Here is a 19,273-nt window from a genome sequence, read left to right as displayed (position 1 = left end):
GCAGCTGCTTTCACTCCCCAAGTTCAAACTGGATGGCATTCTGAGTGTAAACACAAGCCAGGCTTTCTGCTTCACTCTTGAGGCTATTTTGCATGGGAATCTGAGCTCAAGGCTTACAACAGAGACATGAAAATGTTCAGCAGTCCTACTGAGAAAGAGACAACCCCCATCTTGGCATCCACATCATTCACTCAGAGGATTGGGTAGATGTCTCTCAGAATGGCCACTTACACTTCTGACAGACCTGAAGTTGCCATGATGGCTCCTATGAAAAGCCTGAGGCCAGTCTTAAACTGCTGAACTGACACAGTCTTCTATCATGACACCTTCTGGGAAGGGTTTGTCATGTTAAAGGCAATGGGGGTTAGTGGCATTTCAGAAGGTTTTTTCCTGAGACCACAAATGGGATCACTGCAGCACAAATCTCCTGTTGGAGATGCAGAGGGATGGCCAGGGTGGCAGTGACTGGCAGCACAAAGCAATTCCAATCTTTTCCGATTAGTTTCAGGAGGAGAGTTTGTTATCCCAGCTGAAAAAGCTGTGTGACATGGGATGGCCAAACTCTGTCCAACCGGCTGCACCTAGTTTGCATAAAAGTGAACAGACTGCAGGCACCCAAATATTCAACCCACAGGTGCAGCCAAGTATGGCGGCTCAGATCAAGAAGGATCACTGCACTCTGTTGTCTTAGGGAACTGTGTCGTAGAATCTCCTGGGCCACATTTTGGAATAAGCGATTTGGAGCAGGGACCACGGGTAACATTTTTAAAAGTGCCCATGTGACTTAGCAACCTAAGTCTTCTGTGGTTTCGAAGCTGTCCCCATCTGTCTGTCGTGCGAGCAGTGACTAGCAAGTTATGGCAGCTGTCATCTAACAGGGTAGATGCAGAGTCATTCATCTCTATACATGGCTAAAGACTAAGTTAAAAATCATTTGATTTAGGGGGAAGGCTGCTCTAGAACGAAGTCTCATCAACGTGGGAAATGCATCATGATGGGGAAGCTTCTCAAGGACATGTTTCAAGAAGTAAAAGTAGCTTCCTCCTCAGTCTACCCACCATGTCTTCATCAGTCTCTAGGGTGATTTTGAAGATATCTCCCTGCTCCGTCTGGGCCAGGAAGAAGAACATGGATTTGGTCTTGTGTGTAGCGGAGCAGACAAAAATCATACCCCTTTCTGGGTCATCCAAGTCATTCTGTCACAGGGAAGATAAGACAGAGGTTTATAAATGTTGAAGGTGGAAAGGACCTACTAGATCACCTTTCAGCAAAGCCATTCCCCTGCAAGGCAGGATATTACTCCCCTGGATCAATGGTCTAGCAAAATGGAAAGCCTGAGGGACTATAGCATGCGGAAAAGGTTTCATACATAGCATACCCCTTCCCAATGCTCTCCTGACTCATCCGTAATGCTCTCAGGAAAGCAGGTTCTTCCTGATAGATGTTTCTGAGAAGAGCCAAAACTCTGAGGCATTCTCCCTCCTACCACTTTTCCCCCCGGATGGACAATCTCACACATTGCAAAACCAATTGTGGTACACAAGGGTCACTAGCCATATAAAACTGACCTGTGGCATCTGCTTTTTGGGCAAATACCACCAAAGCCACACACAATGTATGCTAGTGACCCAGTGTCAGCTAGCTACAGCCTACTTTGTTTAAACAAAAGGAAGTACTTCTTCATACAATGCAGAGTTAACCTGTGGAACTTGTTGCCAGGGATGTTGTGAAGACCAAAAGAATAACTGGGTTGAAAAAAAAAATTAGGTAAGTTCATGGAGGATAGGTCCAGCAATGGCTATTAGCCGAGATGGTGAGGGATGGAACCCCATTCTCTGGGTGTCCCAAAGCCTCCAACTACCAGAATCTGGGACTGGATAACAAGTGATGGATCACTTTAGAATTGCCCTGTTCTGAAGCACCTGGCACTGGCCACTGTCAGAAGACAGGATACTGGGTTAGATGGACCATTGGTCTGACCCAGTATGGCCGTTTTTATGTACTCTTCTAAAAGGAAACAGCATGAGGTGGAACAGAGCAGCTGTGGAATTCATCTTCATGTACTAGGGTGAATATATCCAACCATGCCATGTAAATCATGGTTCATGCTACCAGTGCTGCTATCTCAGAGCCTGGTAAGAGAGAAAGGACTAGCTCAAGGGTAAACCTCAGAGACGAGATGAACTCAACCCATCACGTCAGACTACAGGCAAACTCCAGAACCTTCCCTTACAGATGACATGACTGGCTAGTAAGGCAGGCTTTCCCTCCACACCCTAAAGGGTGGCAGCCCGACAGCCTTTCAATCACTACGCACTGCCTTCCTCAAAAGCCTCCCTGCACAGAAGCTGATATTAAGTGTCTATGTGGAACCTTTAAAGAAAAGGCCTCTAAAGTAGGGCATAAGAGATGAAATTCTCACCCTTCTCCTGGGAATGGGACATCTGATATCAGGCTGGTCACCGAAGTTTTTGTAGGTGATGTAGTTTTCAGAACAGATCAGCACCCCACTGGGACCATCGGAGCCACCAGGAACTAAGGGATGAGATGGAAACTTCATTAAGAGAAGAGAAACAGCTCTGTTGCTCAAAAGAAATCTGGATAATCTTTATTCAATATTCTCACATGTATATAAACCTGCTTCAGTTTATGGTGGAGAAGACACCAGGTTGCAAGCATAGGCTTCTGTATCTGCACAAGGCAGAGTTAGGGATGGAGAGCAGGGGAAGGAGAATGAAACTTTGGGGGTCATAAACAACGCTTAATATTTCATTTTTACACCTCTCACCCAATCCCATAAATTAACCCAAATCTTTGAGATGCTCAGGCATCATACTGGCAATGTGCCAGTAACCCCATGTATCTGACATGCATTTATCTGCTATTGCAAATCACAGGAAGCAGGTTCCCAGATGATCTCCCGGTACTTCCCTCTCAGAAACTGAAATTACCAGCAATGAAAACCACAAACTGAGTGTTCAGAGCCCCTGGAGCCCACTAGCCTACAGCATCGCCAAGGACATATAAGATATAGTGAACTGCAGAGTGACCCAGTCAGCATTAAGCCTTTGGGACCACCCTTTGGGTACCTATACTATAAATCATGCTCTTCAAATGAATCCTGGATACTAGAACTCCAAACTAACTTCAGCAATGAGTAGAGCAGGCCAAAGTCCCACCCCCAAAGTCAAAGCTTAAGGTTAGCCCATAACTACTTCTTGAAATCAAGTTGTGTTCACATGGAGCTAAAACTCTGCTTGTATTTCCATTTGTTTTATTTTGTCACCTGAAAAACTCGTTCTCCCGGCTTTTTTTAAACCACACCCCTTTTCATAGAATCATAGAATATGAGGGTTGGAAGGGACCTCAGGAGGTCATCTAGTCCAACCCCCTGCTCAAAGAAGGACCAATCCCCAATTAAATCATCCCAGCAAGGGCTTTGTCAAGCCTGACCTTAAAAACTTCTAAGGAAGGAGATTCTACCACCTCCCTAGGGAACGCATTCCAGTGTTTCACCACCCTCCTATTGAAAAAGTTTTTCCTAATATCCAACCTAAACCTCCCCCACTGCAACTTGAGATCATTACTCCTTGTCCTGTCCTCTTCTACCACTGAGAATAGTCTAGAACCATCCTCTCTGGAACCACCTCTCAGGTAGTTAAAAGCAGCTATCAAATCCCCCCTCATTCTTCTCTTCTGCAGACTAAACAATCCCAGTTCCCTCAGCCTCTCCTCATAAGTCATGTGTTCCAGACCCCTAATCATTTTTGTTGCCCTTCGCTGGACTCTCTCCAATTTATCCACATCCTTCTTGTAGTGTGGGGCCCAAAACTGGACACAGTACTCCAGATGAGGCCTCACCAATGTCGAATAGAGGGGGATGATCACGTCCCTCGATCTGCTGGCTATGCCCCTACTTATACATCCCAAAATGCCATTGGCCTTCTTGGCAACAAGGGCACACTGCTGACTCATATCCAGCTTCTCGTCCACTGTCACCCCTAGGTCCTTTTCCGCAGAACTGCTGCCTAGCCATTCGGTCCCTAGTCTGTAGCGGTGCATTGGGTTCTTCCGTCCTAAGTGCAGGACTCTGCACTTGTCCTTGTTGAACCTCATCAGATTTCTTTTGGCCCAATCCTCCAATTTGTCTAGGTCCCTCTGTATCCTATCCCTGCCCTCCAGCGAATCTACCACTCCTCCTAGTTTAGTACCATCCGCAAATTTGCTGAGAGTGCAATCCACACCATCCTCCAGATCATTTATGAAGATATTGAACAAAACCGGCCCCAGGACCGACCCCTGGGGCACTCCACTTGACACCGGCTGCCAACTAGACATGGAGCCATTGATCACTACCCGTTGAGCCCGACAATCTAGCCAACTTTCTACCCACCTTATAGTGCATTCATCCAGCCCATACTTCTTTAACTTGCTGACAAGAATACTGTGGGAGACCGTGTCAAAAGCTTTGCTAAAGTCAAGAAACAATACATCCACTGCTTTCCCTTCATCCACAGAACCAGTAATCTCATCATAGAAGGCGATTAGATTAGTCAAGCATGACCTTCCCTTGGTGAATCCATGCTGACTGTTCCTGATCACTTTCCTCTCATGTAAGTGTTTCAGGATTGATTCTTTGAGGACCTGCTCCATGATTTTTCCAGGGACTGAGGTGAGGCTGACTGGCCTGTAGTTCCCAGGATCCTCCTTCTTCCCTTTTTTAAAGATTGGCACTACATTAGCCTTTTTCCAGTCATCTGGGACTTCCCCCGTTCGCCACAAGTTTTCAAAGATAATAACCAATGGCTCTGCAATCACAGCCGCCAATTCCTTTAGCACTCTCGGATGCAACTCGTCCAGCTTTTCTAAATAGTCCCTAACCACTTCTTTCTCCACAGAGGGCTGGCCATCTACTCCCCATGCTGTGATGCCCAGCACAGCAGTCTGGGAGCTGACCTTGTTAGTGAAGACAGAGGCAAAAAAAGCATTGAGTACATTAGCTTTTTCCACATCCTCTGTCACTAGGTTGCCTCCCTCATTCAGTAAGGGGCCCACACTTTCTTTGGCTTTCTTCTTGTTGCTAACATACCTGAAGAAACCCTTCTTGTTACTCTTGACATCTCTTGCTAGCTGCAGCTCCAGGTGTGATTTGGCCCTCCTGATTTCATTCCTACATGCCCGAGCAATATTTTTATACTCTTCCCTGGTCATATGTCCAACCTTCCACTTCTTGTAAGCTTCTTTTTTATGTTTAAGATCCGCTAGGATTTCATCGTTAAGCCAAGCTGGTCGCCTGCCATATTTACTGTTCTTTCTACACATCGGGATGGTTTGTCCCTGTAACCTCAACAGGTTTTTCCAGTGGAAGCTTTCAAATACTATCATCTCAGAGCCCAATCAGAGTGAAATGCTATCTCCAGGATAAATCTCAGAGAAGAGACATGAAAAACTCATCACTTCAGGCTGCAAGAAAATCAAACTCTTCAAAATTCCATGTATCAGATGAGAATTTTTAGTTCTCACCTGACTTCCAGGCCCAACTAAGAGCAGGAGAGCAGCTCAAGTTACGACCCCCATGATTCTCTTTCAAATGTGCAATATGTTCCCCCATGTCGTTTTGCTGGGAGAATGGGAAGCGACCTGGCAATGGGGAGGGTAGTACCTGTTATAAGGAAGTTGCCATGCTCCTCCAAAGGTTCACTGTATTTCCTAACTACGTGGTTCAAACCCAGGTCTAACTCATAAAATGTCAGGGTCTGCTGGGTGTTAGCTGCTGCTTCTCCTGTTGGATCGTTGTCAGCTTCCTAGAAAAACAGCGCACAAATATTTTAGGTACAGCCAGTAACATTATCTGTACATTTAAAGGAAAAGAGATCTTATGAAGTCTCTGGAATTGTGTTATACTCATTAACAACCACAACAGCAATTCAAAGACGACAGCCCAGGACTTGATCTTGCAAAAGTGTTCAGCATCCACCACTACCATTGAAATGAATGGAAGCTGCGGGCGCAGCACCTCAAAGGATCAAGACCACAGGCATTTTCTAGTAACAAATGGGAAGCAACTGGGTAGAATTATTGCCAGTAGCAGACATATAGGCAGCGCTGGTTAGTTGCAACACAACTGTAAAATGTTGAATGGGTATAAAACAGCTGTCTTTGCAGCTAGATATACTGAGAAACATTTGTCAATGCCGCCTGGAGCGTTATGTTGATTTTCAATGCTCCCCCTAGCTGCCAGCTATAGTATCACCAACCCCATGGCAGGATGGAAGAGATTCTAGGGTACATTTTAAAAAGAAAAGGAGTACTTGTGGCACCTTAGAGACTAACAAATTTGTTAGTCTCTAAGGTGCCATAAATATTCCTTTTCTTTTTACGGATACAGACTAACACGGCTGCTACTAGGGTACATTTTAAACCACAAAGCATCGTCGTTACACTACGACATGCAACTTTATTTTGCATAAAATCATTCATGCACATTTTCTCCCAAACTGCACCACCATTATTAATTTCCTGAACACGAGAAATATGCTCAGTACTTTAACAATCTAAAGAGAGATGACTCCCAATTCAATGAGTTCACAGACAACGCATCTATACCTGGGGCAGTAATTCTGGTGGATCACTAATTGAAAGCTTGACAGGGGAAGTGTATTTGGAGGAGGAATGCAAGTGAAGGGGAGGGTACTGCTGCAGCAGAGGGAAGCAGTTCTAAATGTGAACAGCAGCACTGGAATGAAGTGCAAAGGCCAGAGTGAGAAGAATATACAAAAAGAGCATTGAGCAGGGAGGCCTGTAGTTCACAGTTCAGTAACAGAAGGACCAAGCAATTAAGAGGATTTCAGCTAAGATTGCAAATGAGATTGACAGTCAATGAGCAGAGACCCAGGGAGGTTGTCCCAGACAGCTAGCGCGGCAGAAAAGGCTTGGCATAAGTGGACACTCTAGTTGAAGGGACAGAGAGGAAGGAGACTGGGCTAACTGAGCAGACGGACTAAGGTAAGAGACAAGGACCTTGTCCCTGGTTACCTCATAGTCCATTTCCAGACAAGCAAACATTGGGTTTTCAAACCCCACATCTACTCCCACCACATGGTAGACCAAGGTGTTGGCCTTGTGGGCTTCCAGTGGGGAAGAAATGGTGAGCCGGGCAGCAGCATCTCTGTTCAGGATGTATACCAGCTTCTGCTTCTCAATGGCACCTGCAGGGAACAACAGTGCATAAAATACCTAGATTGGGGACGCGAAGCTGAAGACAACTGCACCACCACCCGCTTTTGCGCAAAAACAGCGAACTGACGGCTTTGCAGGAAAACAGAAACATAACATCTTGTCCCATAATTTCCCCATCACACTTAAGTTTATGTCAACTTCCTAACTTCAGTATTTAAAATCTTTAAAAACGAATCAGTGACTCAGGAACAGCTTTAACCTTGCAGATGACCTTTTTAAGCTCCACTCACACAAGCCACAACTCAAGGTATGTTCAGTTCACAGGCAGAAAATCTGCAGCAGCATCTGCTTGGCAAAACATGCAGCCACAGTAGCTAACAGATGAGGAAAGAGTAGCAGCTATGCAACAGAAGGGAAACAGTTCCATGGAAACCCTCTAAAATTGCACCGTAATTGAGGTATGCGTTTCTTTGCTGATACACAGCATACACAGTAATTTACTGAGCAAGTCCTGCTCTCAGCTGTCATCCTGAATAACAGACGAATTGCACAGTGCTACCTTCAGGTTAAAAGGAAGCAAGCAGCTTCCTTCCAAGCCACTATTGTCATTATTTTCACTATAATACAGTTGTTAAGCTGCCTGGTAATGCAAACCCTGAAAATTGGAATAATTTAAGAGTTTATACCTGCAGGGCCTGATCAGAAATGCAGCTGTCTCCATAGTCAATCTCAGAGAAGAGACATGAATTCATATCATCATTTCAGGCAGAGGAAGCTGGCTGCACCATGACTGGGTCGTCTGCATCCCATCTTCCCTTTTTCCAATCATCAGCCTCAAATGGGTTGTTTGCTTACCACTACCTGAGCAGGTTTCTTTCCTACACTGTTATGGCCCAATTTTTGGCACTCATTTGTGCAATCATGACAATAGGCAGGAACAAATGCCATACATCTGGACTTTTTATTCCAAAGGCTGGAATTTAATGAAATGCCTGCATGAAAAGCACTTGAGAAGCTACAGCTGAGAAGCAGGCTGCAAAAACTGTCATCCCTGAAGTAAGGAAAAGGCAAAGCAACAATTCCAAGGAGAATCAGTTTCCCCCACTCACTTCTTTAAATGCTACAACTAAGGAGACAGTATAGATCCCCACTGACTTACTGATCATGACAGCACGGCCCTTTGGGTCCACAGCCAAGAACTGGCCAGGAACAATTCTGCGACAGCCACTCTTGCCAAAGGTTTCCTGGTGAATCTTCTCAAACATGTTCTTGGAGGGCTGGTACTCCAGGATAACAATGCGACCCGAATCACTACCCACCACGATATAGTCTTTTGTTCCACCTGTCAGTCTGAAGGCCATGAGGGAGCGAATGACTCCAAACACTTCCACTGTCAGCAAGGTGTGTACTTTCCCCGTGTTGGGATCAGGGCGGAGCAACTCCAGGATCTTCCCCCGGGAAACAACAATTTCCTGTTGTTTGGTTCCTAAGAAGTCAAAGCCATGAGAAACTTATCACCAACTATAAGTTAGGAGATGTAAAAACCAAGAAATTCAAAGTGCCTTTCAAACATTAATCACCAAAGCAAGTCTCACAGCCTCCAGAGTATTCAAGTATCCAGTTTACAGATCAGAAAACTGAGGCAGAGAGAAGTTAAATGATTTAACTAAGGCCCCGCAAACTCAGTGAGAAAACCAGGATCTGAATTTATAAGAACTTGGAACCAGGAACTTTCTCAAGACCAGATCTTTCCCTCAAACTGCAGCTTCTTAGTCAACCCAGGTAGCGGCACTAATAGGAGCAGAACCTCAGTGAAAAACTAATGCTGTAGCTAAGTAGCTTATAATGGAAAAGACCTTGCTTTACTTCAGCCTGAAAGTTTCCTAGTCAGGAGAGCAGAGATTACCTGAGAAATTGCCATGGATGGCATAGCTGATGCCAGTGGCTCGCTGCAATGTTAAATTGTAAAGGAACATGGTGGCGACAGATCCACTTCACTCATGCGTCTCACTTATTGAGTCAGCTGTGAACAAAACAGCAACAAAAATTAAGAATATGCAAAACAGGATCTGCATTTAAAACGTACATTGTGTCAGCCCAAAGGAACAGCATTAAACAGCCTGTGTTTCTGTGTCCCACAGACACAATTTTGAGATTGCATGAATCATATTATTCTAACTGGCCAACATTCAAGGACCTTACAAACACCGATTAATCAGGACTCCCCCCCAGCCTTCTCTGTACTCATGAGATTATCCCTATTTTAACAATAGGAAAACTTGCTCAAAGCCACAGACTTCAAGTCAGAGCCAAGATTAGAACTTGGGTGTTCCTGGTTCTCCATTCCATGGCTCAGTCCACTAGATCAAGTCAGCTATTCACTGAAAGCTCTAGCTTCCTACTCTAGTTATTTAGAGGTTTCACTTTAAAAGACATTTAGTTCCTTTTTAAACAAAGATAGCAGGTCAGCTTTTTTTTGGTCCTTTAGGCTGACTCTGACATTTCGATCCATGTCACACTCATTTAGAAGGAACGAAGGATAAACCTGGTAATTTGGTGTAAAATTATTAGCCTACAGTGATTTTTTAATACAATTTACGATCTAAGTTTAAGACAGATGCTGAGCTGCATGAAAACTGACATACTAGCTTTGTTTGGTTCTGCAGGCACCTGACTTGAGTGACAAGCAGAAACAGCACAGGCCCTTGGCTACGCTCTTGCAAGGACAAGCTGTCAAAACTGACTTCAGTCCTTGTTCCCTGTGTATTTTTACTCCATTTCTGTCTGCTTCTGAGAATTTAATAATATCACTAATAATGCCACCTCATCAGTAGCAATCCAAGCACTTTACAGAGGAAGGAAGTGTTATTCCCACGTTACACATGGATAAACTAGGACATGGAGAGGTGAAGTGACTTGTCCAAGGTCACCTCTGCAAGTGGCAGAGACAGGGAAAGAACCCATGTCTCCTGACTTTCAGTTCAGTGCTCTATTCTCTAGGTCCTTGGGTTTATAGGTAATGGAGAAGAATATTGCAGCTCTTGTATGGAAGTGCTGATAGGAAGGAAAGAATAAATCTGGGCTTCATTTAAAAAAAAAATAAAAATAGGTTTGGTTTAATGTTAGGCTCATCAACCTCGATGGCATCATTTTAAACAAGAGACTGGTTACAGATCACAGCCATCAGTGGCCAGCTGGCAGTACAATACAAACTCTTAGCATAGACAAACAAAGCTGCTATTTTCATCAATGGCGTTCACCCTTTGCTTGAAACTGGGGTAAGCTGCACCATTGCAAATTGTGGCTTAGAGCAGGTTACCTTGTCTGCCCCGTATTGTAGAGACCTAGCCTGAAATGCTTATTTCTACAGGTAGATAAGGGAAACAGGCCAGCAGCTTCCACCTAAATTAAAGGTTTAAATTTAAAATTAAATTTAAAATTGAAATTTTAAAAAATTATTTTCCAGTGTATTTTGTGCATTTCTCAGAGGGGTAGCCATGTTAGTCTGGATGTGTAAAAGCGGCAAAGAGTCCTGTGGCACCTTACAGACTAACAGACGTATTGGAGAATAAGCTTTTGTGGGTGAATACCCACTTCGTCGGACGCATGCAGTGGAAATTTCCAGAGGCAAGTATAAATATGCAAGCAAGAATCAGGCTAGGGATAAGGAGGTTAGTTCAATCAGGGAGGATGAGGCCCTCTTCTAGCAGCTGAGGTGTGAACACCAAGGGAGGAGAAACTGCTTTTGTAGTTGGCGAGCCAGTCACAGTCTGTGTTTAATCCTGAGCTGATGGTATCAAATTTGCAAATGAACTGAAGCTCAGCAGTTTCTCTTTGAAGTCTGGTCCTGAAGGTTTTTTGCTCCAGGATGGCTGCCTTTAAATCTGCTAGTGTGTGTCCAGGGAGGTTGAAGTGTTCTCCTACAGATTTTTGTATATTGCCGTTCCTAATATCTGATCTGTGTCCACTTATCCTTTTACGTAGGGACTGTCCAGTTTGGCCGATGTACATAGCAGAGGGGCATTGCTGGCACATGATGGCGTAGATTACATTGGTGGACATGCAGGTGAATGAACCGGTGATGGTGTGGCTGATCTGGCTAGGTCCTGTGATGGTGTCGCTGGTGGTGCATTTCGGCACCCTTTGTGCGGTCAGTTCCACTTCCCCCAGGGGAGACCAAAATTCCGCTGCGTGTGGGTCTTTCACACAGCAACAGAGGAAAGAAAAACGTTTAGACCAGAAAATAGCTCCCAGTGATAGTAAAACCACAAAACACAACAGTGACTCAGCACCTGGAGCTACCTATCCAGCGGACTTGATTTTCAAGCTAATAGCGGCCCTTTAATAAAGTCCTGGAGAAACAAGGGCATCTGTGCCTCCTCCCATGGAAATATTTGTCTTCGGGCACCTCCACAGAGTCACCCTGTTTATGAAGGAGGCCTGGCTTCTCCCAGGGAACAGAAAAGTCAGGCAAAGTTGCTCACCTCTTCGCTGTGAGGCAGCACGCACAGGACCAGCATCAGGCAAACATGTGCAATCAAAGCACCCAAAGGCCATTCAAAGAGGAAAGGAAGGGGAAGGCTCCCCGCTTTCCCACCCCAGCCCCGTCTGCATATTCTTCCCACTGACATCTCGCTTCCTTTCCCCACCAGTTTCCAGCGCCCGGCTCCGCTCTTCCCCAGTGTTCCCCCCGCCCCACATGCACAATCCCCTCCCCCCTCCCCACTCCGCGCGCGGCTCCCGCCGGTACAGCCTGCACTCACCTCGACGTGCACGGCCTCCCCGCCGCCCCACGGCCTCTCCCCGCCCTTCCCCCGCCTTCCCCACGCCCGCCCGGAGCGGGAGGGGCCGCAGAGCCAGGGCGGTTCCTGAGCGCGCTCGGGGAGCACAGCGCGGCCGATACCCCGCCCCACAGCCGCGGCCCGTCGCACTCTCCTACCCGTCGCTGCCCCGCAGGCTGCGGCGGCTCTCACCGCGCGGGATGGCGGCAGATTCGCTCGCTCCCCCTAGGCCACCGGCCGGCCAACCCGCCCCGCCATCGACCCAGCGCGCGCCCTGACCTGCCCCGCCCCCGGGGCTTCCGACGCGCCGGCGCGCGCGACGCAGGGCTGTCCCGCTCAATGCCTGAACGAACCCAACACAAAAACGAGGCACCTCCCCCGGGGCTCCTACCCCGCCGCCTTCGACCCCCGGAGACCCTCGCTCCGCGTCGCCAACCCAAACCGAGAGGCCTCGTGAGGATGGGCCACTCAGGCACCAATTGGGACAGCCCTAACTGCCGCGCGGACCGCATCGCTGGGGCCTCGGAGGCTTTTCCGGAAGTGACGGTGTCACCCGGAACCAAAGATGGCGGCGGCTGTCTCGGGGTTGTGGCTGCCAGGGGGGGAAGGCGGCGTCTCCGCCTCGTCACTCTCTATGGAGCGGATCCGCTCGCTCACCGACCTGCCAGAGCTGGAGGCCGCCTACAGCCGCCTGTGCGGGGAGGAGGTGGGGCGGCTCCGCCTAGCGCCGGGTCCTGGGTCTGCCCCACGCCCCCTCCGGGAGTCGGGACCCTCCGCCCTGCCCCAGAGACGGGTCCCTGGGACGGGAGAAAAGGACCCAAACTTACTCCTTTTCCTTTGCGGGAGAACCGCGGGGCGTTGTTTGAAACGCTCACTGCAGCGTAGATCGGTGTCCTGGCCGCCGTGCACTGTCACTGACCTCCTCCTCAAGTGCTGTGAGAGCTACCGTTGAGACGCATTGCATATGAGCTGGCCATTATTGCGTGCTAAAACGCTGCAGGGAATCACTTGCATCTCGTTTGGAGGGAAAACATCAGTATCTCTGACTTAGGGCGGGTGACTTTCCAAAATTAACATATAGCCATTTTCCCAACTGTTCTCTTCTATTTAGGTTCTTTTAGCGAAGCTGTCGTCACGTTATTCAAGTACTCCCACTCCCTTTGCCCCCGATGGGGTGGTGATATAGCCTCTGACCAGAAAGACTGGATGTCTCTTTGCCAGAACTTCATTAGATGGTCAGGAAAGATTGCTACAGAACAACGTTAAATGCTTCTTTGACCACCTGTTACAGCCCTGACAGGCTGATTCTATTGCCTCTGCAGCAACCCTATCTTCTAAGCCTAGGAGCAACTTGCCGAACTCTGGTTCACTCATGTAGGCAGCTTGGTCACCCGTACCTTGGGCAGAGGTGATTTTTTAAGAAAATGTTGTGTGATAAAGGACTGCCCGCGTACCCCAGAATTGGCCTTTGAGAAGAGACTGGGGTGTAAATGTAGTCTGTATCAGCAAAAACACCAAGGAGTCCTTGTGGCACCTTAGAGACTAACAGATTGATTTGGGCATAAGCTTTCATGGGCAAACCCACAAAAGCTTATGCCCAAATAAATTTGTTAGTCTCTAAGGTGCCACAAGGACTCCTCGTTGTTTTTGCTGATACAGACTAACATGGCTACCACTCTGAAACCTGTCAGATTAGGATGGATTTCTGGGCTTTTGAAGGATTGCATGTGAGCTGAACTCTCAGAAGCTTTAGTGCCCTGCTTGGCTCATGCTCCTGATTTGAGAGTTTGGTTCTTAGCTAGTGGCGTTGATGATTGGTCTGAAAGGGGCATGAAGTGACGTGGGGCTGCTTTCTTTTTCAGAAAGGGGTGGAGGAAGAGCTGGAGGCGCTCCTGGAACAACAGAATACCATAGAGAGCAAGATGGTCACCCTTCATCGTCTGGGGTTAGTAGTTCACCAGTTTAATCCTGCTTGAGTGAAGCTAGTACTATGTGATCTGATGCTTTGGTTAAAAAAGAAAGTAAGCAAGCTCTGGATATCAAATTCTTCCTTGTAATGTTACCTTACACTGTTCGGCAGCTGCTTCATTCTACCACAGATGAAGCTGCTTGTCGTTGTGGGAAGCAATTTCTGTCTGGAAAACACTTTGACATGAAAGGTACATGAAAAAGAATTATACAGCATTAGTTTGGGGTGAGGAAAAATAGTGGTACTCTCTTGTGATGTGACCACCTGTGACAACAGAATGAGCTGCCATTCACAGTAGATTGTGAAGTTCTTCTTAATTGTCCCACTCATGCTTTGATCAGTAGTGAAATTGTAAACAAAGATTACATTCAAATTGTTAACAGTAGGCTTAAGAGTTAACAGTCAATTTATATGAATGGAAATAGAATGCCTCTTCAGCTTTGTTGTTTCAGACTGTCTGTAGACTTGGGCAGACATTACTGCATCTACTTACCTCTAGTTCATTTTGTAAGTTATTTTTATGACCGTAAGAGCTAGATCCTCAATTATATTTAATAAAAGCTTGGATTCTGGAATACAAGATGGCAGTTCCACAAAACACAAGGCCAGCGCATCAATCCAACTCCACACACCGTTTTAATACAAGGGAGACAGCCATTGGTCAGGCCTGGATGTGCTGCTTTCTTCTACATATCACTCTTGGATTTGGCCTCTTGCTTCAGTGAAAGTACGCAGCAGTTCATGAGGGGTGAGAGACCATGGTGCTGGCAGATGCAAGTGTTTGTGTGGGGAAATACATCGCAGAATGTACTGCTGCTTCATATCCACTTTTCATATGTATAACCAATGTTCCCTGCATCTGTTTCCAGTCCTAACCTGCAGCTGATTGAGGGGGATGCCAGACAGTTGGCTGGGATGATCACCTTCACCTGTAACCTGGCTGAAAACGTCAGCAGTAAAGTTCGGCAGCTTGATCTTGCTAAGGTAACAAGACAATGTGGAAGCTATGCACTGAGCTCTCTTTCTGCTGTGTGTGGGTGAGTAGACGAGCAAGTATGCATTTAACAGATAGAGGAGCATGAGCTCTTCACCTGCATGCGGGAAGACAGGAGCTGAAGCCGAGCCCTGATTTGTTCTAGGTTTGTATTGCACCTAGCATGGCAGGATCCTGGTACCTCCTTCAGGCTCCTAGGCAGTACCAATGTACAAGTAAAAAAAGGAAATCCCCTGTTTATCAGAGCTGGTCAGATAGCATTCCAACTAGGGGCAGAGCTCTTCTTGACCTGCTGCTCACAAACTGGGAAGAATTGGTAGGGGAAGCTAAAGTGGATGGGAACCTGGGAAGCAGTGACCATGAGATGGTCGAGTTCAGGATCCTGACACAGAGAAGAAAGGAGAGCAGCAGAATACGGACCCTGGACTTCAGAAAAGCAGACTTTGACTCCCTCAGGGAACTGATGGGCAGGATCCTCTGGGAGAATAACATGAGGGGGAAAGGAGTCCAGGAGAGCTGGCTGAATTGTAAAGAATCCTTATTGAGGTTACAGGGACAAACCATCCCGATGTGTAGAAAGAATAGTAAATATGGCAGGCGACCAGCTTGGCTTAACAGTGAAATCCTTGTTGATCTTGAACACAAAAAAGAAGCTTACAAGAAGTGGAAGATTGGACAAATGACCAGGGAAGAGTATAAAAATATTGCTCGGGGATGCAGGAGTGAAATCAGGAAGGCCAAATCACACCTGGAGTTGCAGCTAGCAAGAGATGTTAAGAGTAACAAGAAGGGTTTCTTCAGGTATGTTAGCAACAAGAAGAAAGTCAAGGAAAGTGTGGGCCCCTTACTGAATGAGGGAGGCAACCTAGTGACAGAGGATGTGGAAAAAGCTAATGTACTCAATGCTTTTTTTGCCTCTGTGTTCACGAACAAAGTCAGCTCCCAGACTACTGCCCTGGGCAGCACAGCATGGGGAGGAGGTGACCAGCCCTCTGTGAAGAAAGAAGTGGTTCGGGACTATTTAGAAAAGCTGGACGAGCACAAGTCCATGGGGCCGGATGTGCTGCATCCGAGAGTGCTAAAGGAGTTGGCAGATGTGATTGCAGAGCCATTGGCCATTATCTTTGAAAACTCATGGCAATCCAGGGAAGTCCTGGACAGCCTGAAAAAGGCTAATGCAGTGCCCATCTTTAAAAAAGGGAAGAAGGAGGATCCTGGGAACTACAGGCCAGTCAGCCTCACCTCAGTCCCTGGAAAAATCATGGACCAGGTCCTCAAGGAATCAATTCTGAAGCACTTGGAGGAGAGGAAAGTGATCAGGAACAGTCAGCATGGATTCACCAAGGGAAAGTCATGCCTGACTAATCTAATTGCCTTCTATGATGAGATAACTGTCTCTGTGGATGAGGGGAAAGCGGTGGACGTGTTATTCCTTGACTTTAGCAAAACTTTTGACACGGTCTCCCACAGTATTCTTGCCAGCAAGTTAAAGAAGTATGGGCTGGATGAATGGACTATAAGGTGGATAGAAAGTTGACTAGATTGTCGGGCTCAACGGGTAGTGACCAATGGCTCCATGTCTAGTTGGCAGCCGGTATCAAGTGGAGTGCCCCAAGGGTCGGTCCTGGAGCCGGTTTTGTTCAATATCTTCATTAGTTTGGGGTGAGGAAAAATAGTGGTACTCTCTTGTGATGTGACCACAGTGACCTGGAGGATGGTGTGGATTGCACCCTCAGCAAGTTTGCAGATGACACTAAACTTGGAGAGGTAGATACGCTGGAGGGTAGGGATAGGATACAGAGGGCCCTAGACAAATTAGAGGATTGGGCCAAAAGAAATCTGATGAGGTTCAATAAGGACAAGTGCAGAGTCCTGCACGTAGGACAGAAGAATCCCATGCACCGCTACAGACTAGGGACCGAATGGCTAGGCAGCAGTTCTGCAGAACAGGACCTAGGGATTACAGTGGATGAGAAGCTGGATATGAGTCAACAGTGTGCTGTTGTTGCCAAGAAGACCAATGGCATTTTGGGATGTATATGTAGGGGCATTGCCAGCAGATCGAGGGATGTGATCGTTTCCCTCTATTAGACATTGGTGAGGCCTCATCTGGAGTACTGTGTCCAGTTTTGGGCCCCACACTACAAGAAGGATGTGGAAAAATTGGAAAGAGTCCAGCGGAGGGCAACAAAATGATTAGGGGACTGGAACACATGACTTATGAGGAGAGGCTGAGGGAACTGGGATTGTTTAGTCTGCGGAAGAGAAGAATGAGGGGGAATTTGATAGCTGCTTTCAACGACCTGAAAGGGAGTTCCAAAGAGAATGGATCTAGCCTGTTCTCCGTGGTAGCTGATGACCGAACAAGGAGTAATGATCTCAAGTTGCAGTGGGGTAGGTTTAGGTTGGATATTAGGAAAACCTTTTTCACTAGGAGGGTGGTGAAACACTGGAATGCGTTACCTAGGGAGGTGGTGGAATCTCCTTCCTTAGATATTTTTAAGGTCCGGCTTGACAAAGCTCTGGTTGGGATGATTTAGTTAGGGATTGGTCCTGCTTTGAGCAGGGGGTTGGACTAGATGACCTCCTGAGGTCCCTTCCAACCCTGATATTCTATGATTCCTCCCTTCCTCACTCCTGGTGTAATAGGTTGAGACAATGGAGGTAGACATGGACCTCAGAGGTCCATGCTGTAGTCTGGAGCTACCATCTTCTTTGTACAGAGGTAGATTTAAAGATTGCATGCTGACACCTGTAATCTGTGCAGACCAGGCCTCTCTGCTAAAGGTGAGTGAGCTGTAATCTGCTCTGTTCTGTGCAAATTAGGGGTGGCTCTTGAGTACAATCCAGATTTTGGGTGGACAGACTTGGGGCCCTTCTTCCTTTAAGGTTATCCATCACAACTCTCAAAGCAGCTCAAGCTTCTCATCCAGCTAGTTGCTGACCTTATACCGAAGTAGCCTCTCCATCTCTGGCAGCCATCTCTCCTCCCCCTCCTGCTGTACTCTCCTCTCTCTAGTTCTGTTGCTCTGGCCCAGCCACGGAAGGGAAGTCTTAACTGTTGTTTATCTTGCAGAACCGCCTCTATCAGGCCATCCAGAGAGCTGATGACATCTTGGACCTGAAGTTCTGCATGGATGGGGTTCAAACAGCATTGAGAAATGAAGATTATGAACAAGCAGCTGCTCATATCCACCGCTACTTGTCTCTGGACAAATCAGTCATTGAGCTGAGCCGACAAGGCCAGGAGGGTAGGTGCTGTCCAGGTGTAGCTGTTTAGTAAAATAACCTGAGCACTCTTGCTTTTTGAGGCTCTAACTTTGTCCAGAGCCAAAGAAACTGAAGCCAATGGGTGTGTTAACAAAGACTGTGATTATGGAATTAGTTGGCAGCTTCTGCAGGTAGCCGTTTACATGGAAATGTCTGAATACTTCTGAGATATAATTAGGTTCAAATATTACTCGGGGGAAAGCTGAGGTGGCTAGTTACTGCAAAGGCTACTGAAGTCAGACTAGATAATCATAATGGCCCCTTCTGGCCCTAAAACTATGCAAACTGCCACACATGTAGAGTTACTGACTTGGGGCTTGAAGAGCTTGGCAGCCACTTACTAGCCAGCAGGCTAAATGCACTAATCAGTGGTGCATGATAGAAAAGATGGGAGGAAGGGTGCTCATCAGTGAGGGCCCACTGCAGCATCATGGTGTGATGCCCAGAGGGCTGCTGGAATACCTGTTAGGAGCTTGTCCCTGGATTCTGCTCTATAGTTTAATTTCTTATATTAAATCACTGGCTTGTAGGTGTCTGATAAAGTTGAATCATGTGCAGTGACCCGGCTAGGTTATGCTAACTGTGAGGCGAGGCAGATGCAAACCAAGACAAAAGGGATCATTTTAAATTTTTAGAACTTGATAAGGGAAAACCCCCCAAATTGTCCCAGGAGGCTAAATAACATAACCAAGTACTTACTACCTATAGTAATAACCCATAGGTTACCAGCACGTTAACCTTTGCGAGTTTGTACATGGTACCCTTCGTTACTCTGCAGTTAATATCAAATGCATTGTTATTAACAAGAACAAAAGAGATCATTCAACAATAGACTGTGTCACTTTAGGGAAGAATCAATTTTTCTTCTCCTTGGCTGTAAGTTCAGCTCCACTCTTGCTGTCCTGTTCTTTGCTTTTCTTCGACTTTTACTGCTCCGTAGATTCAATGTTCTTGAGGGTGGACCTCTTTCCACTGAGTTTATGCACACGTCAGGTTTGTTTACCTTGTGGGCCCTCATTTGTCCATTAGGCACCTTTGAACTGTATTCCTTCAACAGATGTTCAAACAGATGTTCATGTA

At 46.7% G+C, this 19,273-nt stretch overlaps 2 protein-coding genes across 3 annotated transcripts in view; one reads left to right on the top strand and one right to left on the bottom strand.

The window, feature by feature from the left end:
• SF3B3 (splicing factor 3b subunit 3) overlaps window positions 1-12,259 on the bottom strand; it is a 50,970-nt gene extending 38,711 nt beyond the window's left edge. The window contains exons 1-7 of one of the 2 annotated variants that reach the window (XM_084644217.1): window positions 12,119-12,259; window positions 9,086-9,202; window positions 8,339-8,665; window positions 7,036-7,208; window positions 5,663-5,804; window positions 2,423-2,535; window positions 1,059-1,196 (exon numbers count right to left, since the gene is read on the bottom strand). In XM_084644217.1, the coding sequence (XP_084500343.1) occupies window positions 1,059-1,196; window positions 2,423-2,535; window positions 5,663-5,804; window positions 7,036-7,208; window positions 8,339-8,665; window positions 9,086-9,155 (963 nt within the window). In that variant the 5' untranslated portion in view covers window positions 9,156-9,202; window positions 12,119-12,259. The remainder of the gene's footprint in view (window positions 1-1,058; window positions 1,197-2,422; window positions 2,536-5,662; window positions 5,805-7,035; window positions 7,209-8,338; window positions 8,666-9,085; window positions 9,203-12,118) is intronic. The other variant, XM_084644218.1, reaches the window with a different exon arrangement.
• A 240-nt stretch (window positions 12,260-12,499) lies between these two features.
• Window positions 12,500-19,273, top strand: part of COG4 (component of oligomeric golgi complex 4) — a 32,000-nt gene continuing 25,226 nt past the window's right edge. The window contains exons 1-4 of the mRNA XM_084644632.1: window positions 12,500-12,666; window positions 13,823-13,905; window positions 14,799-14,913; window positions 18,000-18,174. Coding sequence (XP_084500758.1) covers window positions 12,526-12,666; window positions 13,823-13,905; window positions 14,799-14,913; window positions 18,000-18,174 — 514 coding nt within the window. The 5' untranslated portion in view covers window positions 12,500-12,525. The remainder of the gene's footprint in view (window positions 12,667-13,822; window positions 13,906-14,798; window positions 14,914-17,999; window positions 18,175-19,273) is intronic.

Source organism: Lepidochelys olivacea (genome assembly GCF_965140295.1).
Source record: "Lepidochelys olivacea isolate rLepOli2 genome assembly, chromosome: 12".
In the NCBI taxonomy this organism is placed as follows: Eukaryota; Metazoa; Chordata; order Testudines; family Cheloniidae; genus Lepidochelys; species Lepidochelys olivacea.
Note: the sequence above shows the minus strand (reverse complement) of the source record. Positions and strands in the feature narration are given on the sequence as shown.